Source organism: Strigops habroptila, chromosome 3 (assembly GCF_004027225.2).
Source record: "Strigops habroptila isolate Jane chromosome 3, bStrHab1.2.pri, whole genome shotgun sequence".
In the NCBI taxonomy this organism is placed as follows: domain Eukaryota; kingdom Metazoa; phylum Chordata; class Aves; order Psittaciformes; family Psittacidae; genus Strigops; species Strigops habroptila.
Genome location: NC_044279.2, coordinates 70,136,598 through 70,147,250, shown reverse-complemented (window position 1 = coordinate 70,147,250; position 10,653 = coordinate 70,136,598). Strand labels below are relative to the sequence as shown.

General features: G+C 47.0%; 1 protein-coding gene across 1 annotated transcript in view; it reads left to right on the top strand.

Moving 5' to 3' along the window:
* Positions 1-1,048: 1,048 nt before the first annotated feature.
* Positions 1,049-10,653, top strand: part of AKR1D1 (aldo-keto reductase family 1 member D1) — a 35,798-nt gene continuing 26,193 nt past the window's right edge. Inside the window, exon 1 of the mRNA XM_030480326.1 lies at positions 1,049-1,354. Coding sequence (XP_030336186.1) covers positions 1,262-1,354 — 93 coding nt within the window. The 5' untranslated portion in view covers positions 1,049-1,261. The remainder of the gene's footprint in view (positions 1,355-10,653) is intronic.

Sequence of the window (10,653 nt, the reverse complement as noted above, 5' to 3'; positions counted from 1 at the left end):
TGCTATGCTTGTCCTACAGGATGTCCAAGTAATTTTGGGGCAGGGATGAAGTGGGCTTGCACTTTGTCATGAGCTGCTTGGGACATTCTTACCAGTAAAAGTGACAATGTTTGCATCTTCACTGGAGACCTTTGGAGGCCTGTGACACTAAAGGGTCTATTGGTAGGGTGTTCTCCAGGCAGGTCCCCAGCCCTAACAGCTACTCACCCTTTCCGCAAATGCAAACTAGCACACACCTGTTGATTTCAAGAACCCTGCAAAGATAACTTATCACAATGGATCCACTAATCCCTCTTGGAACTGCATAACCTGCTGAACTCTTACCATGCACAGAAAGCTCACGGTACTAGAGGAGATAAAATAATCCGTCAGGCAAAGGACATTGTTATGGCTGAGGAGTAATGTTCTCTGAGGGCTCAGTTTCAGGTTGATCTAGGAAGACATGTAAGACCATACACTTCAAAATCAGGTGGGGAGAACTCAGCACAGACAAAGCTGCAGGGCACACGGTAGCTGGCTGCTTTGATGGCAGGGTCCATCTTTGCAGAGTGCTGTAAATGCAAAGCCCTGAGGCTTTTACCAGGGTCAGAAAGGACAGTAAGATCCCTAGGTTGAATTTCATACAGGGCATTATCCCGTTCTGGGATATCAGTGGTAGGAAATACATACAGTTTTTCCACAGCAGAGCAGAACCAGACTGTGAGGAACTTGAGCCCGTTCGCTGTAATTTGGGATTCATGCTGAGGCAGAGGAGCTATTCACCAGTCTCTTGCCTGGGATTTTCTTCATTCCTTCCTTGCCCCTACAAGCAGTGGTTTTCAACCTGTGGCCTGGAAACTGTCCCTGGAGGACACGAAGTGTCCTTGCTAACCCTGACTTTTGGGATTTAAAAGAGGGCTTTACACTTCCATGGGAAAAGTTCCAAGACCTGCAACCCCGAAGCCTGGGAAGCCCGTGCCCTGCTGCAGGAGCCGGGGGTCCCTGGAGCGGTGCGCTGGGCGGTGCGCGGGGCCACCGGTGGCCGCGGCGGGGCGGGGCGCGGGGCGGGGCGCGGCGGGGCGCGGTGTAGGGCCGCCACAGGCACACGTGGCTCAGCCCCCCAAAAAGGCATTCCCCGCCGGCGGGAGCGGGCAGTTCGTACCTCGGTCCTTGCCGACGCGCCGTCGGTCCGGTCGGTGGGTGCCAGTGTGCAGGGGCCGCGGTTGGCTCCCGCCCCTGCGGAGGCAGCCACGGGCTCGGGGCGGCCCTACCTGTCGGCACCATGAACCTGACAGCCGAGAATCACCGCGTCCCGTTGAGCGATGGGAACAGCATCCCGCTGTTGGGGCTGGGCACCTATGCCGACCCCCAGAAAGTAAGTCTGGTGGCGCCGGGACCCGCCGCTCCGCTCCTACGGCGAGGGCAGGTGGCCGTCGCCCTCGCTGCAGATTCCCCGGGCTGGCGCTACCCGCCCGTTCCCCCTTAGCTTTCCTTCCCCCTCGGCTATTTCTCTTTTTGCTCCTTGGATAATTACAGCCCGAGCGCTCCCGTGAGTCGGACGGGCGGCGCGCAGAGGAGGAGAAGGTGGGGGAAAAAAAGCCCAAAAACCTAAAACTCCCGCTCAGGTTGCGGTGTGGCGCTCACCGCCCTGCACCGCTGCCCGGCTCCGCGCCGGTGGGCACAGCGGAGGGGTGCGGGGGGCCGAGAGCCCCTCTGCCGCGGCCCCGGGGGCTGGGGGTCGGGGCGGTGCAAGCCGGGGGCCGCCGGAGCCACTGGGAAGGGATGGGGCACGCAGCGAACGCCGGCTCCTTGGCAGGGAGGCTTGGAAGCACTCGGTCCCGAGAAACCCGTGGCCGGGGAGAACCGGTCCCACTGCCTCCCTGCGCCGAGCGCTGATAAGATGAGGGGTTTCGGACCGTCTTGCAGTTGGCCCCGACACTTTCCAAGGAATGTTCCTGAAACAAAGACCGAATTCCTGCATCCTGATTCCTGCGGCTCCCACAGCCGAGTGCCAGCGGCCAAACCACTCTCAAATATTCTGCATCCTTCGGTTTCGCGTGTCCCCTGCAGGCATCCACCCCATCTGACTGGGATCGCTGGTTCGGCTGTGCCGAGGCTCTGGAAGCACGACTGATGTTTCTTCCCTCTCCGCACCTGGGAGCGCAAAGGCAACTCACTAGCTACTGCCTTTTGCTCTCCTAAATCGCCTGTTCTTTCAGTAGTTCTTTTTTGTTTGTTTGAAGAGTGGGCAAAGAGAGACAGCATGGCCAGAACCCTTCTTGTGTAATAGTATCAGAGTTGAGATGCAATACCGTGTGTGTGACTCCACACACCACTAGGTAGCTAAAATACCTTTTTAAAGAAAACTCTTGATTAAAGCTATTTAGCACCCACTAATTGTATTACGGTGTATTAATAACAGTGTTAAATAAGATAATCAATAAACATTGCTGCAGTCAGGGCAATGTTGATTGATGAGTGATGCAGAAAGGGCTGCAGATCTCCCTGATTAACAGTGCTGGTTTACATGAGGAGAATGGGTGGAAATCTGCAACTTCAGAGGCTAGGCACCGTCCCCCACATCACTAGGGTTTATGGAGATATTTTCAGCTAGTGTGCTCTTTGAGTAACAGTTAGTGAAACAAAACGAAGCTCCCTAACAGGAGTTTTAATGCAGCAAAGAACGTTGCATAATTCAGTGACAAAAAAACTCTGAGCAAACTTGAAGTGTCTCTTTCCAGACTTGAATATCATGTCTCCAACTCCTGAGTTGCAATTTTACACTAGTTTTAAAGTTGAGTTAAAATAAGGTTGCCAGCAAAATGGGTGCTCCTGCCTCGCTGCCCTTCCCACCTGCAGCCCAGATGCACCGTGGACCGATGCTGTGGCATCAGTCAGGTTCAATCTGGGAGCTCAGAGCAGCAAGCAACCTGCTGGAGCTGAGAGGGGAGGCAGATGGGATTCCCCTTTCACAGGCATCTTCTCTTCAATGCTATAACCCTGCTAAGAGTTCGTTCTGCAGAAATTAAGATGTCCCAAAATCAGCACAGCAACAGTCCTGTTCCTTCTTCCCCACTCCTGCAAAACCCTGCTGCCTGCTTTGCCCTCCCGCAGGTCAAGGGGATGGTGAGCCTTTGCTCAACTAGCCAAAATGAATCATTTTTAGGGAGAACTGGTTTTTAGCCGAATCAGCCGCAGGTGGTGGCTTTTTGCTTTTCACATGTACCTCCCGTTTCTGGTGACAGAAGTGGGGGACAAGACAATAGGATGATGCAGGCAGGGCATTGCTATGGAAACTCCAATTTAGAGCAATTGAAGCTACTGTGTAACTGCACCCTCAGTGGGAATGGGTGCACATGCCCAACCACCCATTCTCCCCCCACGTTTGTAGGAGTTTGATTTTCTGAGCTGTCTTTCTCTTTCGACATGATAAACATGTTTGAAAGTTATGGGTGGGAGGAGGAACTGAGAAGAGGTAGAGAACGCAGCGCTGATAAGGCACTTGCAAAAGTCTAATTTTTGCAGAAGACCATCTGAAACACTCTGTCTATCTGGAGGAGCTGGGCTGAAGCTTTACTCTAGGATTTAGGACTGTATTTGAGCCAGAGAACTTGTCACAGAGAGCAGCTGGGGAAACACAGTAGCAGGGTGCTATGGGATATGTTGCAGAATTGTTTGCAGCTACTGGTCATTGATGGGGCAGGATGTCTAAACAGGTTACCACTTAAAGCTTGCCTATCTCAAAAAGGTTGCTTTGCCGATAAAAGGGCAGGGAGCTTCTGTCAACTCCTTGCAGTGGCAGTGAAGTGCTGTTTAGCTGCAACAAGCCACTCTGACGAGTGCTGACTTGTGCCTGGTGCATCTTCCAGGGGGATGCCTGGCAAAGTTTCTGTCCTGTTCCTCCTGCCTAGAGAGCTGAAAGCCTTTGTGGTGACTCGGGACTGTTTCAAGGTTTATCTTAACGAGTGAGGCTGTAAACTAGCACTGACACGTTTCCCTTAAAATGCTTAGCTGTAGCCTTTTGAGGCTGAGTTGCTTAAGAAGCAGCATCTGAGGCGCCCGTTCTCCAGCGGTGGGGGCAGGCAGCTGGTGGTAGCAACAGTGCCAGCTGTCCCCAGCACGCTATTTCTGCTCATGAGTCAGATCTCCGCAACTTCTAGTCATTTTGTGCTTTGATATAAAATGTAGAGCTGTTCATTTGTCAGATTATTCATCTGGCTCTTGGAGGCAGATTCATTATATTTTCTTTCAAAGGTTATTCACCCTGGCATCTCCATGTCAGAGCAGCTTGTCCAAAACAAATCTGTTTTCTCAATCTCGTGCTATAGCCCAGTAGCTCAAAATGAGCCCAGAGTGTTCTTCTTGAAGTGCAGGAATGTGCTCACTGGTTAAGCAAACCAGGCAGATTTAGTTAGCCATGAAGCAAGGATATCTGCTTCTCTGACAGTCAGTTACAAGAAAACAGAGGCAGAAGGCCAGTGTTCATGTTTCGGGCTTTGTCTGGATAAACTGCACAGCAGTGCCTTCAGAACTGAAATGTGTCAGCAGCCTGCCTTGCTCATCTTAAATAATTGAATTGTTCTCCCAAAGACAACTTTGGAAGATAAGTCATACTTCTCCAGTTGTGAAACACCACACAAAAAATAAATCAGTTGATCGAAATTTGGTCCCCTGTGAAAGTTAACTGACTCAACAAAGTATATCATTTAACTGGAGCAGAGCTGGACCACTGTGGAAAAGGTCTGTTTGATAATCAGATTAATTTTAACTGAACACTCTTTCCCCCTAGATGGAAGAGAGCTTTTCTTCTGACTGGATATAGGTCAGGATGACAAGAATTCAGCTTATTCTTTGAGACTGAAAACACCAGTAGTGCAATGCTGGAGGTTTCTTTTTGCTTTATTCTCTTAGCACAGTAAGAAAGCACAATGAATCCATTTGCTATCAATTCATCTTCTAGCAGAAACAAAGGAGTCTTCGCTGGGTCATAGAACTAGTGACAAAATCTTTTTTTTTTATCAAGAAAAGCACTTAAAAATATTTTCTGCTGCTTTAATGGATATTTCATATTCTTATTTTTAAGGGAAGGTAACAATTGTATAACTAGAAAGCTTAGTTTGGGGGGTTTTTTTGGTGCAGATTTCAGTGCATTGAAGTTCGTTTTTTGTTCCACTTCACACAGGAAAGGTGTAAGTCATATTAGATTCTTGCCTATGTAAATTAGACTATTCATCCTAGCAAGGATGAAGTCCAGTGACTCACTGAAAATCTCAGTCACTGGCTCCTTCCCTCTTTCTTTCCCCAAATACCCCCTCTCCTCATGTGTCTGGGAGGAAAACACAGTGGTAGCAGTGAACCCGGACTACCAAGGCCCTCCGAACAGCTTCAAAATTTGAGGCCAATTCTGCCCGTCTGGCCCTGAGGATCCTTCCAGCAAAGCCCCGTGTGTGCAGGAGTGGCTCTGCCAAGGCTCCAGCAGATGCACCATGTCCAGCTTTCCCTCCCTGAGGGCCCCTGAGCTGTTGACCCAGTTCTCCAGGATATTAAATAGATGGGGGGAAGGGAGAGAGCAGCCCCACAGGGGCGGGTGGAGGATGACAGTCCCTTTGATGAGTCTGTGGCATCACCCTTTGCCATAGCAGTGCCAGATCAGCTCCCCAGGCTCTCACCACCTCCCAGCAATGATGTCCAGTTCCCAGCACAGCCCGGTGAATGGTACTGGTACCCATCTGGAAGCAGATGGGGTGCTGGGATGAGAAGGCTTAGAGCGGAAAGGTGCTAAGAACACTCCTAAATCCTGGAAATCCTATGCCTTGTTAAAACAGCACTTATGCCTGCTTCACTTTATAACTCATCCCTGTCAACACAGCTAAGATCGTCAGCCCGGTGCCTCCACGTAAATGCATGCTGTCTCCCTGGAAGGTCAAGGGGTCTTGGCCACAGCTCCTCTCCTGCCTTCCTGTTTTGACTGAGGGAGGAAAGGTCGTGGAGGGAAGGTTGTAGCAACCACACTGTACACAGGAGCTGCTTCTGAAACATAAGATGGGGCAAAGCACTCAAGAATAGCACTGGGTGATGGTTCTTGGCAAGTTGTGACTTTGCTAAAAATGAGGTTCTGAGGTAGCCAAATCCATCCATAAATTGGAAGCAGTTTTGTGGAATAGTTTCAGGCAAAACAAATGGCAAAGCATTTCATTTTGGGCACTGGCAGTACAAGCTGAGGAATCAAAGGACTATTAAAGCAGTTGGAGGTAGCAGTTGCCTTTCCCTCAATAGCCTGCTGGTGAGGGAATCCACATGGGCGATGGGAAACCAGGTTCAATCCTGCCTCTGGGGATTAAATGAGTATCACAAAGCCCAGGTAAATAATGTGATCATGGGGGTATGTGATAGCTAGAGACAGACAAGGAGAAACATGTGCAGGCTGGAGCAGAAGGAGCACCTTCCCCATGGGAAAGCATGCTGCCCACTAGCCCCACAGCTTTGGATGCTGAAGAACTCAGTATGGCATCCAGCCCAGAGGGAGACAGACCCATTTCCCCAAATCCTTAACTACCACAAAGTAACCCTTGTGAGAGCCCAGACAGTCTGGATTGTGTTTAAGAAGAAACTGCTGGTTTGAATCTGGGAGAGGAAAAGTTCATCCAGGGCTTCCATATCCAATCTGGATGGCCAAGTTTAAAGAAGGAAAAAAAAAACCCTAAACAACCCAACAAACCAACAAAAAAGTCTGTTTTGGATAAGTAAAACACTGTTTTGGCACCCTGAATTACTTTTTGCACCCAAGCTAGAAGGTGAACAGAGTAACTTTTCATTGTACAGTCCTAACAACCCCTAATGCTCTCGTAGGGCCTCTTATGCCAGAAAGATCCTCTCACAAGGATGTGAGCACACAAACTATTTCAATTGCTCCTAACTGTGCAGGCTGCATCTCTTCTGCAAAGTGCCTGTCTTTTGAGCTGCCGTGAGCTGTAAGTCAAAAGAGGTAACTTGCCCCCATGATGTGATCTCTTAGCTGCAGTAAGGGGGGATTACACACAATTTAATTCCCTCTTCCCCTCCTGGCCATCACCAGCTCCTCAAACATGAGCAGCTGGACACAGCAATGATTTCAGTCCTCCTCTCTGCCTGACCCAAAGCTACAAAATGGATGGTGTATTGAAAGCCCCAGGAAGGAGTGACACCTGAGATCACTGGAGACAGGGTTGAAGCTTAGACTTGCACTTTCTGACCTCTTTCCTACAAATTTCTCCTTCTCCAACTCAGACAACTGTCTTCCTCTTGAAGTAAACCTCCTTTTGGCTCCTAGGTTTTTTTCATGAACGAGATAAGAGAGGCAGTGGCAAGAGCAGGAACTGCCCTAACATGCAATTGTCCTTACAGCCTTAGCTTACTTCCCACAACACACTATTAAATTAAATACATAAATACCACAGTCCTTTTAACATGAACAATTACACATGAATGTGTTTGAACTCAGCAAGCACTGAGTCTGAAGTTAGCTCTCTAATGAAGTGATCTTTATGGACCCATATGAAATCATCACAGATGTAGTCCAGGGAGATATTTTGCCTTTTTCTTCCCTAAAAAGACTATTGGGAACCTGATTTGAACAGAGCTGGGGAAGTCAGCTGGGATATTTGGCTATGGAGCCTCATATGTATGCCCTGAACTTAAGAAATGAAGAATGTTCCCAAAAGAAATTGTGTTTTTAAAGTTGTTGGGCTTTATCCCCTGACCAGCATTTCCAAAGGACATCGTGAACCTCTTTACAGTCCCTTTCAGTAATCACCATCAGCTTTCTCAAGCCATCTGCTTTTTAAGCAGCAGTATTACCTCATGCGGTACTAATTCCTGTCTTCGGGGAGCGCTTTGGAGCAGCAGAGCCACAGCAGGCCAACACATAGCAACATGAGGTCTTTCAGGTTTGGGATTTCTGAGATGTTTCAGAAGGTGGCCTTATATTCCCTTGGTCTCCAAGGATATCCTAAAACCACACTCCCAGGCAGAGATCTGTATACTTGAGGCAAGGGCAGGAGGAAAAGACATCACTGCAGCCCAGGAAGAGAACTGTGCCTACAATTTCTTGTATGTGTCCTGGAGGGTTCCTTGCCTGCCTGTTAGTAAACTCTTAGCCTAGCCTTCAGGCTGAACAATATATTCTGAAACTATACATCTGTAGCCAGATCACTCACTGACAAAGTCATGACTCAGTTAGTTTCATGCTTGGAGGACTAAACCGTACTCAGACCATTCTGCTTGCATAGATCGCAGATGGCATGCCTTTCCTTTAGTGCTCGGTATCCTGGTATTGAATGATGCCCTTGTTGCTTAATCTCTCAGATTTTACTCCTGATTCCTTGACTATGTCATAGCTACTGGCAAGACACAGTTGCCAAGAGCAGATAAAGGCAGAATTTCTTGGTACCTGGTCCCTAGATACCTTGAGGAGGTGCAGTAGCAGGCATCAGGTTTTAGCAGGCGGGAGAACAGTATGGCTCTCGGGCAAGAGCATGGCTGCTCATTGGAAACATGATCAAAACCACCATAAATATATACAAGAGAAGAAGTTTGTGTGAAAGAAACTGCAGCGACTCTGGGCTGTATTATTGTCTTAATTCATCCCTGCTGTTTGCTAGGGAGCTGGCAAATATGCTAGAGGATGAGGGATGAACAGGTGAACACTTCAGACACTGCTTTCACAGGTCAGACTTCTTATAGCAAATAGGTTAGAGAGTAGAAGAATGCACTAAATCAAAAGGATTTTGGACAAATTCTGCTTTCATCAATAACTTTTGCCAAAAGCTTAACATTGCATGATGCATTTTAAAGTTCTCTTGTATATGTTTTAATGGTATATTTATCAGCTTTGGAAAGTAGATTTTGTTTATCTTACATTCACCTTCTCTTTTCTGCCATACAACCTTTCTGCTGCTGGAAAAGTCTTCTTACATTCCTGTGCTTTCAACACTTTGCCTTCCTGGTGGTTCAGCCTTGACCTCTCCTCCCTTGCCTGCAACCATTTTTTGATGCCTTAGTTCCTTCTAGTTCCCTGCAATTTCATGTTATACAATGGAAGATTTTCGGCTTGCATAAATGCAAGATTGCATCTTTATCTCATTAAGAAAGAAAAACTAAGTCTAATTAGAAAAAAAACCCCTGTAATCAGAAAAGGTAGCTGCCTTTTTCTTTTTTTCTCTGAAATGTGGCATGCTCAAGCACTAGCTTTTATGTAAGAGCTATACTTTAACCATTAATATCATTTTTTAAAGTTGGATTTGACAAAATGACTTATCACTCTGTCAAGCTGGAGAAAAGATTCTTACATTTAACCTTCTTGAGGACACAAGCTTTGTTCTCATGACTTTGATTTGCACAAAACACATGACTCTAAGACGCTGTTGAATTTGCAGAAATGCTCATTTACCTCCGTGTATCTTCTCTGCCGTTATCTCTGTGGTCTTCATTTCTATGAATCCTGAAGCTTAATAGAAAACAAATTGATAGTATGACTAATCTGTACTTCGTGCCAATGGCTTCTGTGGTGTTTCCAGCTGTGAACACAATTAGTGTCAAATCATGTGCAGCAGATTAAAAGCTGTATTTACTGAAATGGCCAAAGTGTAAAATTCCTGATGAGGATGAGTCCAGCCTTGTAGGTGAGGGTGAATGAAAGACTAACTTTCTAGTTACAAAGTTCATCAACCTATGGAGGATTTCTAAGCAAAATGGCCACAAAATTGATAGTTCTGGAAAATGGGGTATTTTTTAGTTTGCTCTGAGTAGATTGTGCTCAGAATGAGTCCTGACTCCTTGAAAAAAACTCTTTTAAAAAATATAGGACCTCCAACCTATGTTATCATCTCAGCTGCGACGTGATAATGTTTTCAGACTACTCCAGGACCAAGAGATGTATCCTCCCCCTCCCTGGAGTAGACCACTTCTTCTAATGAAACCATTGACAGCCAGATTAATCACCTGGCCCAGTGCAGGGATGCCTTCCTAATCCGAGCAGAGGGGCTGGCTCTTACAGCCAACCTGTAAGAGCGTCACTTGGCTCCTGAACATGGTAGTGACACACGCAGACTTGGACACCACAAGAGCACTCCAGAGGAAAACGTTCCCAGAGGAGGTGACATTTAGGAGACAACTTTGCCTGGGAGTCGCTATGGCTTTTGGATGGTGGATATCAAATGCTAACATCACCCATCAAGATACATGTCTGGCTATGGCATACGGTAGAATTGTGTTTAATCAGTACCGATCCAAAAACAACATAAAGTTAATCCAGATAAGCTTGTAGGACAGTAGCACTACCCAAAAATTAGTTGTAGAGATTCTTGTCTGAAAAGTAACCAAACAGAAAGCAGACCTTTTCAATTCCATAGCTGCATAGTGCAGTGATAAACACTATCTGTTTTAATATACCCCTCTTCCAAAAACTATAAAGCTAGCTGTACCAATGCAATAATATCCAGGCCAAATATTGACAAAAAAAGAGAATTTCTCTTTTCCTCTGGCTTTCTAAACATGCTAGATTTTTAACCCTGCTCAAAAGCCTGGAGAAAGTCCTCCTATGTAAATAAAAGTTATGAAATTGTTTTATAGAAGATGAGACAGGGAATCACTGGCATTGTTGAAGAGTGGAAAAACTGAACCCATATGAGTGAGTAA